The 20625-nt window shown below is 35.5% G+C and overlaps 1 protein-coding gene across 2 annotated transcripts in view; it reads left to right on the top strand.

The window, feature by feature from the left end:
* KLHL1 (kelch like family member 1) overlaps positions 1–20625 on the top strand; it is a gene marked incomplete at both ends in the record, with an annotated part of 232836 nt that overhangs the window by 142476 nt on the left and 69735 nt on the right. For both annotated transcript variants that reach the window (XM_082753437.1, XM_082753436.1), the window contains one exon: positions 2885–3097. In XM_082753437.1, the coding sequence (XP_082609563.1) occupies positions 2885–3097 (213 nt within the window). The remainder of the gene's footprint in view (positions 1–2884; positions 3098–20625) is intronic.

Here is a 20625-nt window from a genome sequence, read left to right as displayed (position 1 = left end):
GTTCAAATGTTCAGAAGATTTGGGCTTACCAAACTCATATGTTTTGTCTGGAAACTGCTGGATATTCCTTTCAGTTAATAGTAGGTCTGTACAGAGGCTAGAATAAGCTATCCTTAAGTATATATCCAAATGAAAACACAATTTAAAATGATAAAAAAATCAATCATAATAATATTAAAATTATTATTATTAATTCAGAGCCACTGCTTTGAGTGTTCTTCAAAATTAAGTTCATAAAATGTATTCTACCATCATAATGCTTCTCAATAATGTTAGGTCTTTGAATTAATATGCTATTGCAAAGTTTGATACTGGTTCCTATTAACAAGTCAAGTTATATATTCTTCATAATGGGATTTAATGTCTCTTTAACCAACCTTAATTAAAATTTGGCTTATAAATCATTTTATTGAAAAGTGCAATGAAATTTTCTAAGTTTTATGACTTTTTAATTAAAATGAATTAAGCCAACTTTTAGTTAACTGTCTGCAAACTATTTCCTTTACATTTCTAAGCTGTTTTACAGCATTCTAGACACACAATTTAAACATGCTTTATTAGAAGTCAACGGATTAAAACCTCAGTCCATAACAATATATTTTTAGCTACCTCTTGACATTTACTCAAGCAATTTAAAAATAACTGAGTCCTGCATTTGGGGCACAACAGCCCCATGCAAGGCTACAGGATGGCTGGAAAGTTGCCTGGCGGAAAGGGACCTGGGGTTAACGGTCATTAGTCAGCTGAATATAAGCTGGCAGTGTGCTGAGGTGGTCAAGCAGGACAACAGCATCCTGACTTGTATCTGAAATAGCATCACCAGTGGGACCAGGGAAGTGATTGTCCATCTGTATTTCACAGAATCACAGAATTTCACAGAATTTCTAGGTTGGAAGAGACGTCAAGATCATCAAGTCCAACCTCTGATCTAACACTAACAAGTCCTCCACTAAACCATATCACTAAGTTGAACATCTAAAGGTCTTTTAAAGACCTCCAGGGACGGTGACTCCACCACTTCCCTGGGCAGCCTGTTCCAATGTCTAACAACCCTTTCGGTAAAGAAGTTCTTCCTAACATCCAACCTAAAACTCCTAAAACTCCTAAATTTGTCGCTGGTGAGGCCACACCTCAAATACTGTGTTCAGTCTTGGGTCCCTCACTACAAGAAGGACATTGAGGTTGGTGGAGTGTGTCGAAAGAAGGGCAATGAAGCTACTGAAGGGTCTAGAGAACAAATCTGTAGAGGAGCTTCTGAGGGAGTTGGGGTTGTTTATACTGGCAAAAGGAAGGCTCAGGAGGCCTTACTGATCTCCAGAAATACTTTAAAGGAGGCTATATTGGGATGGGGGTCATTCACTTCTCCTAAGCACCAATCAATAAGGCAGGCCTTAAGCTGCACCACGGGAGGTTTAGGTTGTATTTTAGGAAATTTTCTCAATTGGAAGGGTTCATAGCAATGGAATAGGCTGTCCAGGGAAATGGTTGAGTCACCATCCCTGAAGGTCTTTTAAAAATGTGTACATGTACAGCTTAGTGACATAGTTTAATGGTTGATTTGGCAGTGATAGGTTAAAGGTTTGACTTGATGATCTTAGAGGTCTTTTCCAACCTAAATTATGATTCTGTGATTCTATGATCTTGTAGTATGTAATTATCAGTTATATGAAAATAACAGCGCAGTTAAGAAAGATTATGAACATATATATAAGTATATTTATATGTATATATATACATTTGATTACCTCCTGTGTTGGCATCCCTTTTTGTTTGTGTATATAAAAAAAAGCTGTACATTATTAAAAGTTTTACATGGAAGTGTTCACATTCATAATAATAAGCATCACTTTCAGCTTTACTTGATTTATTTTATTTGCATGTATAAGTTGGCATGTAATTGCCTCACACAATTAAATGAATTTCAGTCTGTCATGATTTTGTTACATCTATGTCTTTATTATTTATCTACCTATTCATCTGTATCATCTATTCATCTATCTGCTAGCTTATACAAAAAAAAAATAATACACAGATAGTGTTAAATAGATTCTTTTAAACAGTGATTCTTTTAAACAGTGACTTTCAAAATATATGATGCTGGCGAATTAAAATCATGATTTGCCTGTATTAGATGGGAATAAAAGGACAAAATGTGACTTACTAGGGTCAGAGTAAGATACCCCCCAGAACTGCGTTTCTGTTGTGTCCTGTTATTGTAGGGTAGGTAGTTCAGACAGCACTTCACCTAGGATGCAGTCATCTAAATTAAGTACTTTTGTTTAGTTTAATGTTTTTGTTATTCCTATATGTGTAATAAATTTCAGTACTGTGAGATTTTAAATGTTGTATACATTTTGTTAGCTGAACAGTAAAAATCTATTTAAGCAAATTCATGAAGTAATGCTAAATTCATGATCTTGATCTTTCTTGTAGCCTTATTTTTCTAGACAACCATTATCTGGCTATTGATAATACAGCTGTATCTGACTGACAGGTTATTTGAGAAATGTATCAGGTAGTGAAAAATATGGGGAAATGCGTGCATATGCATGTAAGGATTTAAAATACATTGACTGCTCAATTACAACTAAATTTATAAAAATTTTAAACAGCATGCAGCTCCGCACTAGCTGTTCTGGCTAACCAAATGCTGACATTTTTTAATTACAATATTACCATATTGCCTTCCTTTTGCTTTTGGAATACATTGATATATGAGTTACAAATATAGCTGTTTAACTACAGTCATCTTTGTTTTTTTCTTATAAGCTATAAGAAAGCTGGGTATGACAGATACTGACTAATCCTATGGATTTATTAGCTTTAACAACTGCTTTTATATTTTTCCAGTATTACTGAATCTGAAATACTTTCCTCTTCTCAGGAGAATATAATGGAAGTTATAAGAAACCAAGAATTTTTACTTCTACCAGCTGAAGAACTCCATAAACTTCTTGCTAGCGATGATGTGAATGTTCCTGATGAAGAGACCATTTTCCATGCCTTAATGATGTGGGTGAAGTATGATATGCAGAGGCGATGCAGTGACCTAAGTATGCTGCTTGCTTATGTAAGATTACCACTGCTTCCACCTCAGGTAATTTTGTTTTATTTTGTTTTATTTATACTATAATCACAGTTGTGAAAACTCTCACCAGTTTATAATCTGAAAATGCTGAACACTCTGGATATTTAAGAGCAATACTTTTAAGAATTAGACAAAAAGAATGGCAGCCCTTCATTCAGAGTAGCTTCAACAAATCTGAAGGTTAGGCAAACAAACACTGAATATATGCAGAGCTGTGAACTTGGAGAGGAGTAACCACTTGCATTATAACATGCCAAAAAGGTATGTAGAATGGTAATTTTTCAAAAACAAAACAAAATAAAAGCAAAACAAACAAAAAGACTAAAATAATTACAACAGCAGCAACAAAATGAAACAACTACAAGAACAATAACAACAAACAACAACTTAGGCTTATGACAGATTCCAGCCTGAATATGAACTCACTGTGCAAATGAAGAAAACTTCATATTGGGCTACATCAGGAAAAACTTTTTCAGCAAGTTGCGTGAAGTTATTATTGCGATAGTACCTGGTGTTGGTAAGGCTGCACCTGGAATACCATTTCCAGTTTTGAACTCCACAGTTCAAGAGGTATAGACAGAAGCTGGAGAAGGTCCAGTGATGGGCTACCAAGATGGTATATGAGCTAGGAGCCTGAGGGAACAAACTTCTTCAGTTTGGTGAAGAGGAGCCTAAGTGATGCCCTAGTAGCAACTTAAAACTTCTTTAAAGGTAGTTCAGATGCTGATGGAACCAAATTCTTCTCGGGGACACTGCAGAATTTAAGAAGAGATAAAGGCCTGCAAGTTGTAGTATGCAGCAAGTCAGTCAGTTTGGACAACTTGAAAGTTTTGGACAACTTCAGTTTGGACAACTGGTCACTAGTGGTGTCTGCCAGGGCTCAGTATCAGGACAGTTCTCTTCAATATCTCTATTAATGATCTGGATGAGGGGATCAAGTGCACCCTCAGTAATTTTGCAGATTTGGGCACAAGTGCTTTAGGGTAGGAAGGCTCTGCAGAGGGATCTAGATAGGCTGAACCGATGTGCCGAGGTCAGCTGTAGGAGGTTCAGTGAGGCTAAGTGCCAGGTCCTGCCCTTGAGGCACTACAACCCCATGCAATGCTACAGGATGGCTGGAAAGAGTGGTTGGAAAGCTGGCTGGTGAAACAGAGCTGGACATACTGGTCGATAGCTGGCTGAAAATGAGACGGCAGTGTGCTCAGGTGGCCATGGAGGCCAACAGCATCCTGGCTTGTATCCGAAACAGTATCGCCAGTGGGACCAGGGAAGTGATTGTCCATCTGTATTTGTCTCTGGTGAGGCCACACCTCAAATACTGTGTTCAGTCTTGGGCCCCTCACTGCAAGAAGGACATTGAGGTCGGTGGAGTGTGTCGAAAGAAGGGCAATGAAGCTACTGAAGGGTCTAGAGAACAAATCTGTAGAGGAGCTTCTGAGAGAGCTGGGGTTGTTTAGACTGGCGAAAAAAAGGCTCAGGAGACCTTATTGCTCTCAACTACCTCAAAGGAGGTGTTGTAGCAGGGTGTGGTTCAGTCTCTTCTCTGAGGCAACAATGACAGGACAAGAAGAAATGTCCTCGAATTGTTCCAGGGGAGGTTTAGGTTGGATATTAGAAAAAGAATTCTTCTCTGAAAGGGTTGTGAAGAACTGGAACCAGCTGCCTAGGGAAGCAGTTGAGTCACCATCCCTGGAGGTATACAAAACAACTGCAGATGTAGTGCTTAGGGGTATGGTTTAATGGTGGATTTGGGAGTGCTAGGTTAGAGGTTGGACTTGATGATCTTAGAGGACTTTTCTAACCTAATTGATTTTATGATTCTTAAATACATTTTCTCAGAGGTGCCACTATTTTCACTGCTAGGCTCAGCCATGCCCTGCTGGTGGGGCCTTTGCAGCCATCTGGAACTGGCTGTGTCTGACATGGGGAAGGCCCTGGCTCCTCCTCACAGCATGTCATCGTACAAGCCTGCCTGCTGCAAAAAGCTCATCACACACACCCAATACAGCTAGATAGGATTAAATGAGGTTAAATGACTGCTCGTGTTTCTGAGGAAGGTCACAAAACAGATAATTAGCCAGCCATGAGTAAAGTTAGAAACAGCTGCCAGTTCAGTCTTATTTGTTAAAGGTGACATTTAGATTGTTCCATAATTGTACTAGCAATAATAGCAGATCATATCAATGTCTACAGGAGTTATTACTACATAGGAAGCAAGAGACAATGTTCTTACATATCTAAATCTCTTCAGGTTCATTTGGGCATAGTTACTGTTCCTTGGAGATCAAATCCTGAGCTGAGGGTCTGATGAATTAATAAAGAATTCACTGATACAACAAAAATATTGTTGAGCTTTTTCATCCTTGTCTATGAGTCTGCAAAATTTATTTCCTTCTGACCATGCAATAAAAATGACAAAAAGAATATGAGGCAAACATTTTTTGTTTGTTGTGAATCTTTGTTGCTATTCTGAATATTAACCTCTCAAAGCCCCATCCAACTTGGCCTTGAACACTTCCAGGGATGGGGCGTCCACAGCATCTCTGGGCAACCTGTTTCATTGCCTCACCATCTTCTGAGCAAAGACTTTCCTCCTTATATCTAATCTAACTCTACCCTCTTTTAGTTCAAAGCCATTACCCCTTGTCTATGACTATACTCCCTGACAAGGAGACCCTCCCCACCTGTAGGCCCCCTTTAGGTGTTGGAAGGGTGCTATAAGATCTTCCCAGAGCTTTCTCCTCTCCAGGCTGAACAACCCCAACTCCCTCAGCCTTAGTTGGTCATCCTCGTGGCCCTACTCTGGACTTGTTCTAATACTTCCATGTCCTTTTTGTGCTGGGGTCCCCAGAGCTAAACACAGTACACCAGGTACTTCTACTGCCTATCATAGATATGCATCACAAATAAAAACATGTAGTAGTATCACACATCACTGATACACAACTATAAACTTCTAATACAGTTGTGTTAACCTCAAACTGAATTACATTCTGGATTTTTCAGAAAAAAATCCCATAAAACTTTTTAATTCAGATTCAATTCCAGTTTTTTGAGATAGTGTTCCTTTTTGAACAGTCAGGAGGCAGGTGACCAGTCAACGGGATATACGAAAAAAATAACAGTTTCAAAGCTGTTTAAGGAATTTCAAATTTCAAAAGTAATTTTAGGTTGGTGTAAGTTGGTTTCTTTGGTTTTCTGTTTAATCTAAAAATTAACTTTTATGCATGACTATTGTATAAATATTTGCAGTAATGCTGAAAAAGTGTTAGTAATTATTTCCAGATTAAAGTTAAGATATAACAAAGTTTTAACAGAAAGTTATTGAGAACTGGAGGTGAAAATTTATTTTTTATTACCAAGAGGTGAAATTTTCCCTATTATGGTTTATACTTAAGTAAAAATCCAATAAAACATTCTGTCATTTTGATTCCACTGAAAATTAACTAAAAAGCTTTCTGAGAGAAGCAGGGTCAAAATTAAAATCTAATCACTAGACCTTGAGGAAACAGATTTGGGTTCCTTACTTTTAAATGCACTAAAAAAGATGAAGTCATAGAATGAAAAGATTATTAACAGATTTGAAAGATTGACGGAAAATGAAGGATTAAATTTATAGCCTGTGTTTTATGATGCCTCCTTTCACTCTCAAGGTTCTTTAATTACACCGGCAATGTGGTCAGACTTGAGTAATAGGATATCAAAATATATAATTCAGAATTCAGACAGCTCACCTCATCTTTTTCTGACCTTTTCCCAAAATAGAATAGTTTATTCTGTGCTTGTGTCTTCCATTCCATGACTGAATCTGCATCTGGAAGTATCCTCTAGCAATTCAGCAGCATGTTTGAGCCTCTGCCTAGCCCTGTATGTTCCACTAGTGCTAGTATAACCCCATTTACTGAGGTAAAAAAAATAAATTGTTTTTGCTGAATGTCTGAATACAGTGTAATATAGCTGTTAGTGTCAAGAGTACAGCATGAGCCAAGAATGTGTGCAGCTTCTTTTGGGTAAAACATTCTTTTTACTACATTTCTTAAGAGCATGAGGAATTGCTGATGATTGATGGATTGCTGAAGAAATTTACAAGCAAGAGTTCAGAGTTAACACATGATAGTAGGTGCCTAGAATAGCATGATTAGTAAGAATGAGGACGTTAAGCATATGTTTTAATGGATCTCAGCAGAGGCATGCATGATAAAGAGTACAAATATTTACTCACAGAAATGGCTAAGTTAAAGATAACTTGTACTTCACCAGTATATTGTGTTTATAATGGATGTTTTTGCAATGGCTTGTAATAGTAGATCATCAATTAACAATAAATGCTAAAAAGCAGCATAGAATAAAACATAAATATTATTGCCTTTATGCCTGCAACACTGCTAATAATACCCCTTTTACAGGCTTGCTAGTCACATCAGTAGGATAATGTATAATCTTTGAGTATTAAGTACACTGTGGCTCAGATCCAGTGAAACTAATACAGGCATCTAAATTAGATTTCTTGCCCAGGGACAGAAACAATCCTGTCTTAAGGTGAAATATTTAAATATCCTATTAAATCACTAGGGAGAAAGTGAACTGATCTACCTTCTGTGGATCTGTGGTTCTGTCCTTATTTCTACAGAGATGCTGTAGATAAACCTGTAGAAAATGCTGCACCACTAAATCCTCTCAGAATGTACACATTACAACCAATTGTATGATTTTAAAAGTGTGTGCTAATTTCCATATTACACTCCAGTAAATCCTAGGTTGGCTAATTGACGTTGTGAGACAAACTTGCAAGTTCCTTGCACAGGAAGGAATTTGTCAAAGAGGTATTTTTGTCTCCAACTAAAAAACAGTTAACCAGACAGTCATCAGTATGTTGAGATTCATCTGGTTCTAAGGTTTTCAGCCCTCTGGGGCTAAATGAAGAAATTCCTGAAGCCTTTGCAGGGGGACAGCCTGCTCCACCAGTGGCCTCTCCACAGGCCACAGAGGAAGTTCTTATCTGGCACCTGGAGCACCTCCTGCCTTCCTTCTGCACTGACCTTGGGGTCTGCAGGGCTGGTTGTCACTTGTATCTCCCAGCTTCTGTTGTGCTGCAGGTTTTACCCCTTTCTTAAATCTGCTCTCACAGAGGTAACAACATCACTTTGGCTTGGCTCTGTCCAGCGGCGGGTCCCTTTGGAGACGGCTTCAGCTGGCCCTTATCTGATATGCAGCAGCTTCTGGATTCTTTCCACAGAAGCCATCCCTGCATCCCCCCCACTACCACAGCTTTACCACATAAGCATTACCCAATACAATGTAGTAATTGAATTATTCATTTTGGGCATTTGTGACGTTTATCCTTGAAATATACTATATTGAAAAGGTATTTAAGTTATAGACAGTTCCATTTATGCAAAGTTTTCTTTTTTTTTTTTTTTTTTTTTTTCTTCTATTTTTAAGGCCTACAAATCATATTTGAAACAGAAAAAGATTATTTAGGGAAAAAGTGATTCTTTTGTATGCCATTTCTTTGTACTTTACTCTTTTCTAGGAGATATATCAAAATGACACCAATTTTGGTGTACTACAGTTAACTTTAGTAAATATGTAACTACAATTAAAAACAACAACAACAAAAAAGTATTTTGCAAATGTAGGCTATTAGCTGTTACTGACCAAATAACATTTGCATTCTACTTCTTGGTATCTGTCATGCTTTTATCAAATCTTTTACTTCATTTATCGCTTCGAGAAAATAAAAAAATAATTTGATTCAGAAGAGCTTGAACAGAAAATAACTACTTGTGAACTAAAGGAGACATAGAATTAGAATAATTTACCACAGTCCAACCTTTTTGCTGCAGCTAGTTTCCTTATGTTTTTCCTCTTTTTTATGTGATTTGTTTGGTTGTTTGTTTGCTTTCCTTAGGAACACAGTGCGCCCTCTATAACTTTTCTTATTTCTTATGGAGCACTTCAACAGAATTACAAAATATGCAGGAATACCAAAATTATGATAGTACATTTTTATTTTTTTTCCTCAAAGATTAGAGAAGAAAAAACATAACATTCTCTAGGACAGATTCATTTTCCCTAACTGTAGGCATCTGGAAATTAAATATCTTACAACTGAGATTTTATTTACTTTATTTAGTTAGTTTAAGAATAGATTTATCTTGAGATAAACATTTTTGCTTCTTTCCATATATTATGGAGAAAGCCTAGCATGATGAAATCAAATGTAGATTCTGCCATCTATATAATTAAGTATAGATAAATCTTTCATCTTAGATTTTGTGCTCCATATTTTAATGGTCAAAAGACATTATCAGAGACAGAAATATAATCATTTATAGTAAATGAATAAATAGATAGATAGATAGATAGATGGATAGATAGATGGATAGATAGATAGTGGTTACAGTTTTCCTAAAATGAATAGCATTTGATTCACCAGCACATCAGGGTGATAAATAAATTGTCCAAATTGGTGCCAGTTTTACCCAGTAGCACTATTTAGTCTGACACAAGTCAGCATATGTGCCAAAAAGTGTAGGCATATTTAGGAATTAAGTTAAAAGTAAGGTTTGAACAGTGTGGTAAAAGATAACAAGGGACCACTTATACAAATTATGTGAAGATTTCAATAAATGGGCTCGTTAAATCATAAGCTTTGGGGAAGTGTTAATGCTGTGAAAGTAGTTTCAACACCACATTTTAATTACTTATCACAGATGCTACCAATGAATATTCCAATCCCATTACTCATTCAGTTCATTCAAGAGAGTGGGAGAAAATAATCAGTTTCTTCACTTTTATATCATATGCAAAGCCTCAGAGAATGTGTGTGCGATTGTTTGTTTATCTAATATATTCATTTTTGTAACCTAATGATAGTTTAAGGAAAACAAACTTCAGTTATTCTTCTTGGGTGTTGTACCCTGATGAGGGTGGGGGAGAGGGATGCAGGATTACAATTAAAGGGTAGAATGTCCCAGAAGATTTCTTCTGAATAAGATGATTTATTTTATGTTGTTTTTTAACGTGTGGGTAAGGGGTTGAAATGATAAGTGAATTAAACACTGAACACATTTACAGTGAGTTGGTCACCAAATATACCAGTTTAGTAGATGTCAGAGTTCAGTTGTTAAACATAAAACAGAGATTTCCCTCCAGAATTCCAGTCCAAGACCATTCATTATTATTGTTATGTGACTAATCTCTTTACAATGTATTATCATAGCTTAGTTACATAGACCACAGACTTACAGACAAACTAGTGGAAGTGTGTTGTGTCTAAGTAATAAATCTTAATCATAGAATCATAGAATCATAGGACGGTTTGTGTTGCAAGGGACGTTAAAGATCATCTAGTTATAGAATGGTTAGTCTCATTCTATATGGTTAGTTATAGAATGGTCAGTTTCAAGAGTGAGTTGGTCTAGACTTTCTTAAAGATCCTCAAGTCTGCGACACCACTGAGGAGGAAAATTTCCCTTCTTTGAAAACACATAAATCTGAGGGATTAATTACGTAATTAATGTAGTGTCTATAAAGATAAAAATTGTGTATTTTTCCAAAAACATGTTACTTATTCTCTCTTGCTGAAAACTGTTCTTTTCTATAGGTGTCAAACAGGAAATTCAGTTACTGTTATAAGAGCAAAAATTAAAGTGAAATTGAAAGAAACAAGCTGTATTTTAATTCCATTCCAATGGATCTATTAAGGATACTTAATTCCGCAGTATCCTTATGCTATTCATTTCATGATTCTATTTCATTTTTACCTTGGACAAAGTAAGAAAAAGTTTTTTCAAACTACCCCATAGTAATGGAGAATTCTTGGTTCTGAGATGCATTCTTTTATTTTTTTCTTAAGCATACTATCATAAAAAAGCAAACAAACAAGCAAACAAAAAGCTACGCAGTAAGGACATTTAGGATCAGCAGAGATGATCAGAAAATGTAGATTTTCAATTGAATTAGAAGAAGTAAGAAAACTAGGCTATATTTTCTGTAGGAAAACAGACAAAACCAAGTCAACATAAACAAAAGACAAAGGAAAAACAAACAAAAAACACACTTAGAGATTCTTTAATTCTGATGATTTCAATGTGAAAGCCAAATTATTTTGAAAGTTTTTTGGTTTTTTTTTTTCATGGATGTTCTTTCAGTCTTGGAAAAGTAACATTTTTTTTTTTTTTTTTTGTAACATATAGGGTTATAAGCAGTATTTTCATGGTTGTGTGACCTGTGACAGTGATGGTAAAAAAACAAATTTAAAAAAATCTGTCACTGAAATCTGTCACTCGTATCTTTTTGAGCCCCAAAAAGGGTGTTTGAATTTACACTTTTGTTTTTGGGTAAATGTTAAATAATTAAATTTAATTTCATTATAATGCCTAAGCACTAATGCCTAGTGCTAGTGTTGAGTTTTTTCTCTGTTCATATATTAATTTTTGGAATTTTCAGTACAATTTTCCTACTATACTTTATGACAGTAAATAGCTAAAGTGATTTAGGATAAAACAATATAATAAGATTTGGAAATCATCTGGAATGTGTTAATCTAAATTAAATATTTTTGCACCAGAAAAAAAATTAATTTGAATAATACAAGAAAGAAAAAAGCAAAATCTTTCATTAAGCTGTTTCATCTCCCAACCTTAGTGGACTTTTTACTAAAACATAAAATCAAGCTTCTGTCTCTTCTAAAGCAGAAAATGAGTCTACATGTATATGGTTTGTAATAATAAAAAGTCACACATTATCTGAAACCCTGACTATTTTTACTGATTTGAACCTTCTAACTTAGATTAGCATTTAAATTATCTACCATCAATTGTATTTAAGTTTTTAACAATGGCTGATGGCTATTCAATAACTGTAGACTAAACCAAAGATCTTGTTCATATCATCCATCATTTTAATCCCAAGGAAGACATAGATGTATCCATTAAGGTAGAATCCTGAATTAACTGAAGCATGACCAAATGCATTCACAGAGAGATAGATCCATTAAGTATGCTGTTATTATTCATTCAGTATACTTTTGTTTCTATCTATAAGCTCAAATTTAGCTGCAAATAATTACATTTGACATCAGGCTGTTCTTGGAAAAAGAAATAGCAAAACTACAATCATTGCAGATTTGTCCTGAAAAACACGCTATTTCCAAAATCAAAAATGTAAATAAAAACTGCTGAAAAAAGTTGCCAGTTGCAGAACCAGTGTTCAAATCAGTCAAGGAAGTGTGCATAAATTTTAGGAAAATGGAGCATTTCATCAAACTCTTTATGATGAAACAAACAAATGAAAGTAATTAATTCACTGCTTTGTTTACCTAATAGGTTCAGAAGTTTCTAAAGAAGAATAAGGAGCTTAAAAATTATTAAACAATTAGTCTTTATAACAAGGGGTTTTGTATTCAACAGAGGCAGCTAAGAGATGTTTCATTTTGTAAAAAAGATAGTAACACTTTATGTGGGAGTTGTTGTTGTTTTTTTTTCATGTTTTCAGTGTAGCATGAATAGTCTAACTAATATTTCTTAAAATAGTTATACACATTTTTAATCAGGATTTTAATTGTAATTATGATGATTTTAAATGTAATTAATTTTTATTAAGTTGAAATCCACAGTTATGATGGAATTTGCAGGCATTTCTATCAGTTGCCTAGAAAATACAGCATAAAACAGTTTATTCCTTTCAACACATTAGGGAACTAAACTAATTCCATCCATATACCAGTACACTGACATAAGAATAATGACTTCTTTTTCTACCGGGTTTAGACAGATAAAAAAGTTTCTATTAGGGGTATTGTCCAAAGATGCATGTTTCCTATCAGCTAGAGCAGGATATATGTAGTAAGATTTTGAAGATGGACTAACAGTTTTTTTAAGGAAATAAAATATTTGTTTATACTGTCCAGGAATTGATACAAACCATTTGTTTGTTCTTAATCTGTACAAAGAAAAATAGTGACCTTACCCTTCAGCAGCCTGTTCTTTCCTGGTAGCCGTATTACTATGATTACTGCAATAACCAGCTATAACAAATCTGTACATGGAAGAAAACACATAAAAGGATGATGGTGGCTAATCAAATCCCTCTCTAGAAGACCATTCAATATGCACACTCTGTGTCATTCTTGCTTCAGATTTTTGTTTCATATGGTAATGTGTTTCTCTGATTCAAGGTTGTCAAGTGACTTCAGATACATTTTGGATCAAGAAAAAGACTCAGGGGCTTTGTTAAACAAAATGTGCCACAAAAATCTGCATTTCATTTACTCACGGTTCATTTAAAGGATTTTAAGCTTTTTGTTCTTCTATTATGATTATTAATACTATTAGGATAAGGCAAATCCTGTGTTCTGCATGACATTGGCTTATAGATTTCTGAGGGCACAGGACTCTATGTGTTTTACAGGGAAAATGAATTTAGATGCTGGGAGAATTTTTAAAGCATAGGAAATTGCTTTCTACCTACTGTAAAATTTGGGTATTGAATTTAATTCTGTTCAGGGCATAGTATGATATGTCATTAAGGACTATTCAAGGCACTAAATCAGAATAAATATGCAAAGAAAACATAAAACATTTTGAATAATTCTGTTCCCTTTTGACAGCAACTATTACTTGAAATTAGAAGACAAAATCTTTTCAAGTGGTAAAAGAGTTTGTTAGGATACAATCTGATTTGAGTGAGTGAGACAGAGAGAAGGAAACTCCAAATGGAGATAAGTACTTTGCTTTGGCCAGATTTTGAAATAAATTATCAAAGCAAAATGATCCATTCAGACCTACTGGAACTAATGGACAATGGATAGTGTAATATTCAGATACTTTTATATTGTTCATACTCATTACCTGAAAAAAAGAATTTAAAAACAAGAAAATTTAATGAAGATCAAAGTATTATCCCCATAATTAGTCAATGGCCTGTTAAGTCATCTCACGTAAGAATGGTTGAACTGTGTTGTCTATTTTAAGATTATTTTCTGGACTCTATACATTATTCTTCTAATGATTGGTGTTACCCGGGCTCCATCTCAATTTTTAAGCAATAAGTTGAAAAACTTGCTTTGTGTCAGTCCTGATTCTTTGTGGCTTCCAGTTTCCTACAGTGTTAACAGAAATCTCCTTTTCCTTGAGGAACAAGATCCTTAGAAATCTAGTCCAGAATAATTCTTTGGAAAGCCAAAAACAATTGTTTTTACAGCACTGTGGTTACTTCACAGTTCTGTGTTTGCATCTCTTAATAAAAAGCTTCTGTTATTACTATTTACATAAATATGGGTTCCTCTAAAGTTTAGTTTTATAATATCAAAATTTACAGTAATATACATAAAATTCAAAGGAAGAAATCAAATCAGTAATACTCTCAAGTGGATCATACTTTTTACTCAGCTGGGCAGTTGAGCTCCACCACAACCACTCTCTAACTCCCCCACCCCAAAGGAAAAGGGGGAGAAAATACAATGGAAAAGGCTCAAGGGTTGAGATAAGGTCAATTAAATCACTCAACAATTATCATCATGAGCAAAACAGATTCACTGCAGGGAGATGAATAAAATTTATTACCTATTAATAACAAGTGAGAGAAGTGAGAAACTAAAGGGAAATTAAAAACACCTTCCCCCAGTCCGCCCTCTTCTAAATACTCCCCCCAAGTGGTGCAGGGGAATGGGGGCTGCGGTCAGTTCCTAACGCTTCGTCTCCGCTGCTCCTTCACGGCCACGGGATGCCATCCTTCCCGAACTGATCCTGCGGGGGCTGCCCACAGGCACTTCAAGAACTACTCCAATATGGGTCTGTACCATAGGGTCCATCTGTCAGGAATAGAGTGCACCTGCGGGGGCTCTCCATCGGCTGCAGCCTCCTCTAGGCCACATCCACCTGCTCCACCAGGGGCTCCTCCATGGGCTGCAGTGTGGAGATCTGCTCCCTGTGGGACCATGAGCTGCAGGGGGACAGCCTGCTCCACCAGGGGCCTCTCCACAGGCCGCAGGGGAATTGCTGCTGTGGGCCTGGAGCATCTCCTGCCCTCCTTCTTCACTGACCTTGGTGTCTGCAGGGCTGGTTCTCATTCTCACTATTCCAGCTGCTGTTGTCCAGCATTTTTTCCCCCTTTCTTAAATCTGCACTCAGAGGCACAAACAACGTCATTTATTGGCTCAGCTCTGGGCTGCGGTAGGTCCCTTTGGAGTCAGCTGAAATTGACCCTTATCTAACATGGGGCAGTTTCTTTACTCTTCTCACAGCCCCTGCATCTCCCGCTACTAAAATGTTGCCATGTAAACCCAATACTAGGGGAGTTCTCTCAGGGTACTGCAAAAGTAAAGCTGCTCCCAAGTTGTGAAAGGTGAATATCTCAGTACTAAGGGTGCAGTCTCACAGTGTGCCTGCTGTCAGTCCCACTATCAGTCACTGTACCAGTACCAACCTCCTGCTTCTGTGCTCGTTAGATTTGACTTTCCTTTCGGCAGTACTTGACTACTTTTCACTCCAGATCTCAAATTGAATTTGCTTCCCTGAGATGAAGCATGCCAACTCTCTGCAGCATTGTGTTGAAGGTAATTTACAAGTACAACTGAGAAAGGATTTATTTTTTTTTTTTATCTCTGTTTTTTAAAGTGGTAAAAATGAGAAACACAGTGACACAAAGTTACTAAAAATTCTCAGAATATTGGTAGTCTGAGAAATTCAAGCAGCTCCAAAAACAGTGTAGTAGTTTAACTCTGCTGAAGTAGCACCCACATGGTTCAGCAACTGCTCTGTGAAATTCTATGTGTTACTAAACCCAGAAATCTTCATCTGATGTTAGATGCAATTCTCTTTTAATTAAGAATGTCATAGCTATGAAATAGTAAGCTGAACATAATTGGGTTTCCAGGGAAACATCCTTTTTAATTGAATTTCCTGGTCACATGTATCCTGATTAAATGTATTAAATGTATTGAATATTTTGATGCAATAAGGAAAGATAACTATGGACTAGAAAAATATTTAAACAGAATATTGAAACAGACAAGATAAAAGAGCTGGGTTTATGTTCCATTTGTTTTTTCTAAACACTAGCTGTAATTTCAACCTTTTTTTTTTTTTTTTTTTGTGTAAACTCACAGAGTTTAGCCCTTAGATTACTCAGAAATCCAGTGTTTATCACAAATTAGCCAATATGATAGAATAAGTACACAGGAGGGGAGGAATTAATATTTTTCACAAAATTATTTTTCTCATACCTGCACTGTTGGGAAAAGTGCATGAGATAACACATTTTACCCCATCATAACATAACAAGGAGATCTTTATTATTTATTTCTTTTGAACAAAAAATATTTTTATGGTTTGGCCATTGAATAAAAATTTATTTATTTATTTATGAGGGAAAAAATGCAGGTTTCTGTCTGCTTTTTGACGTTTTCAATAGAAATGGTTTCTCCTTTCCAAGATGTATTTCTAATCACAAAGAAAGAGATTCAGTCTTTATTTGTTGCTGGTGCATGAAATCTCCAAATTTTGGGACAGGACAGTTCATTGATTATCACTCCTGTATTTAAAATGTGGCAATTCATTTGCAAGATCTTATAAATACTTGTTTTGAGATTCTAAGCACAGATTTTAACACCAGTATATAGAAACAGCTGTGTGACAGGAAGTCAACAAATATGATTACTAGACTTTCATCCTTGCTAATAAAATAGGCTTGTCATAAAAAAACTTGTCAATTGCATTAGTTCCATTAAGCATTAGAAAGTATAGGCTACTATACATTATCTCAAATTTATGCAGAGGAAACTGATAATTTGATTTCTTACCTTTGTTGTGCCTGTATGATGATAAATTAATTGTTGACAGAGTACACTGTTTGGTTCAGTAGCCCTAAATGATAAAGTATTTTGCAAGAGAAAGCTTCATCCTGTTCAAAACTCTGAACATTATTTGTCTTTGGATCTTTGATTTTTCATCTACTGAGTAGTGTGCTGAGGACTTCAAAGGTGAAAGAATCACAAAAAATGATATATCAAGAATCTTAATATTATGAAATGTAAATTAATGTTATGAAATACAGCTACCAGCAGTGTTTATTAGCACACTTTAATATTCTTAGTAATATGAACTGCATTTGATTTCTCACCTTGATTTAGTGTATGCAATAACTAAAACATGGATGTGTTATCAACATTATTTTCATCCTAAATCCAAAATACAGCACCATACTAGCTATTATGAAGAAAATTAAAATAATAAAAGTATATATATATTACATATATATTACATATATTACATATAATTATATAATTTATATAATAATAGCTTAAATACCTTCTTGAGAGTTGTATTTTTCTCTACACAGGGGGGAAAGTAAATTAACTTAAAAATGAAACAGTTTGTAATTATAGACTCAGTTTTCTTGTAGCTTAGCTTAGATGTAAGAAACTGCAAGAAATAATAGAAAATTCAGTGATTATTCTGCTATTCTGGTACTGACTGTAGCTCAAAAATATCAAATGTAAAAACATATAGCAAAACTGTATTTTATGTAGTTCTATTACTGTCAATATGAAAATACCAAGTCTGAGGGAAGAGAATAAAATGTTGATATTTAAATTCGTGAGGTTAGATGTGAAGGTAGTATATATTGGACTATATGTTTAAAAATATATCAGACTGGTATCCATTTAGATGCACTTTGTGAAAAAATTTTAAAGGAAGCCATTTTGACTGAAAATAGCAGACTTTAGGAGTTGGCCATTCATTAAAGATAATAAAGTTTAAGAATGTTTTCAAGTGTAATTTGTTTCATGTGCAAACAAATTTGCAAACATTTGCAAATATTTGCAAACATTTATATCAAGCTCTTAACCTCAGCCATGTACAGTGACACCTTTTAAAAATACTACCATCAAGGAACACAATAGTCTGCTGTTTTTTTGCATGTATCTATTTCTCTTCTGCCTGAGTTTCATATTATTTTAATAAGAAACTTGACAACTGAGCACCTCTAGCCACTTGTATTATACATGTAAGTATACGTTGTTTTAAGCTGACTGTAGTATTAGTGTCTTATTTAGTGAACTTATTCCCCCCCCACCCCCCCAAAAATCAAAAAGATGCTTTTTATTGTTAGTTATCTGAAATCTAGACACAGATAAGTGGTTCTGAGGAGTAAACCTTCAATATAGATGACTTGATAACTTCTGTATGGATATGTGGCAGCCCACATACTGAATTTCTGTGATCATATGAATATGGTCTTGGAGTACATAGATCAGTAGAAACTAATTGGTTTGAAAGATACGTATATTTTAGGGAGATACCAGAATGGGAGCTTATGACAAATTTAAAGGAGGTTTAATTTCAAATCTATACAGTAACATTTCTCTAAGACTGTATTCATATTAGCCAACTTTTTTTTTTTTTTTTTTTTTTTTTTTCAGTTGGTTGTTTACAGTTCTGCTGCTTCTGCTTCAAAGATGTTTTAGTATTGTTTTAGTATTTTCTCAATACAATAATCACACACGTTTATAAAAATGAATATGATAGATACTGTTGTTTTATTTGAAAATGCTAGCAAATACAATTTATATATTTATATAAAAGTAAATGTATGTCTTCTATGCCTCATTTTCTATTTAAGATGAGAAAAGAGTTTGTTCCACCAGACAAAGAAGGTTGATATGACAATTTAAAACATAAAAATAAAAAATCTGCCAAATTGAGAGAAAGCATATAAGCCCTTTATTATTCCTTGGGAGGTGAAATTAAAGGCCTCATCCTTTCGTTTTCTGTTACGTGAAGCCAGATTTGGAACACTGGCAGAAATTTATTCAGAGATCATTAAAGATACTTGACATCCCCAAATATATATTAATAGATACATTTTCAGCCCCTTTGTCTTACCTGTCTTCTCTTAGGATGATCAGAGGGCTGGAGCATTTCTCTTATGATGAAAGACTGAGAGAACTGTGCCTGTTTAGCATGGAGAAGAGAAGACTGAGAGGATCTATTCAACATATACAAATATCTTAAGGGATGGTGTGAAGAAGGAGCCAGACTCTTTTCAGTGGTGGCTAGTGAAAGACTAAGAGGCAATACACAGAAACTGAATCACGGGAAGTTCCAGCTGAATATCAGGAAAAACGTTTCTACTGTGAGGTTGACAGAGTGCTGCAACAGGTTGCCAAGAGAGGCTGTCGAGTCTCCTTCTCGGGAGTTACTCAAAGCTTACCTGGACACAATCCTGTGCAATGTGTTTTAGGTGACCCTACTCGAGCAGGGAGGTTAGACTAGATGATCTCCAGAGGTCCCTTCCAACTTCAACCGCTTTGTGACTCTGACTTAGAGAGTATGGTAGGGCTCAATTATGCATTTGCTCATCCGTTAGAAGAATTAGGGGGCTATGAATGGAGCTCTGAATGACAGAAATGAATTAAACATATTGAATGAAAACAAATGAAGCCAAAGGAGTCAGGTTCAAAGCAAGGAAAGGGAAGTAAACCTTCATATTCATCAAGACGCAGGATGAATTTGTTGTCAAAACATTGGTGATGCAAGAAATTTACATGAGTTCAAAGAAGGATTGAACTGATTTATGGAAGATAAGGTCCTAGAGAATTATAAAATGCGTAGAAAAGACATTCATCTCAGAAGGTCCTTGTTCTGAAAGTTGAATACTAGGGGAATATTAAGGAGAATTATTCTGTATATGAAACTAGTCTTATGGCTTTCTCACTGGCTTATGGCTGCAGTTGGAGACAAAATACTAGGCTAGATTACTCTTCTTATTTTTGTATTTTAGTAACCAGGTCTACTGTCTGTTAGGTCATCAGCCATGTAAAATAAGAGTTCTGGAGCACCAGCTGAGATACTGAAGATTGTAATACCTTTGTTTGGAACTCAGTTAGTTCAGTTCATGACTGATACCTAAAATCAGAAGCAACAGTCTGCTATTTACATGTACCAACTAGTAATATTTTGGATGTCACAGAACATGCTATCTGAAAAAGACTGAGAGATTGATGAAGGACACTTACACATTCATCAGCAGTTGGAGTTCAGTTGACAGTTAGTTAACAGTCCTTAAAATGAATCTAGCTGCCTTTATCTAGTTAACTGCATTGCAGTTTGTGTATGTTTGTATGTATGTGTCTTCAAGGGTGATGTTTCTTTGTAGACACTGAGGACTAAATTCTTCAGCATCATTGCCATCTCCTGCATCTCCAGAAGCAACTGTGTCTCCAAGACAGATATCGTATAAGATCTAGAGATCTTCCAGACTGTACAGGTGTGTTGCCATATGCAATTAAAACCTGTTCTAATATATGATGTTGTATAGTCAACAGCATATAGGGATCAGCATCTAAAGGTAATACTCAGTTGCCTAGATGCCAATGAGAGTCTGATCCACTTCTGGTACCTTAGGGAAGCTGAGACATCTGCATGGGCCTGGCAGGTATGACACAAAATCTGTATAAGAGCTGAAGTTTACCACACTGGCATCAAATCCCAGAACTGTTCAGGCAGGAATAGGCTTCAGGAGTT

Source organism: Aythya marila (genome assembly GCF_965140915.1).
Source record: "Aythya marila genome assembly, chromosome: 1".
Classification (NCBI taxonomy): Eukaryota; Metazoa; Chordata; class Aves; order Anseriformes; family Anatidae; genus Aythya; species Aythya marila.
Note: the sequence above shows the minus strand (reverse complement) of the source record. Positions and strands in the feature narration are given on the sequence as shown.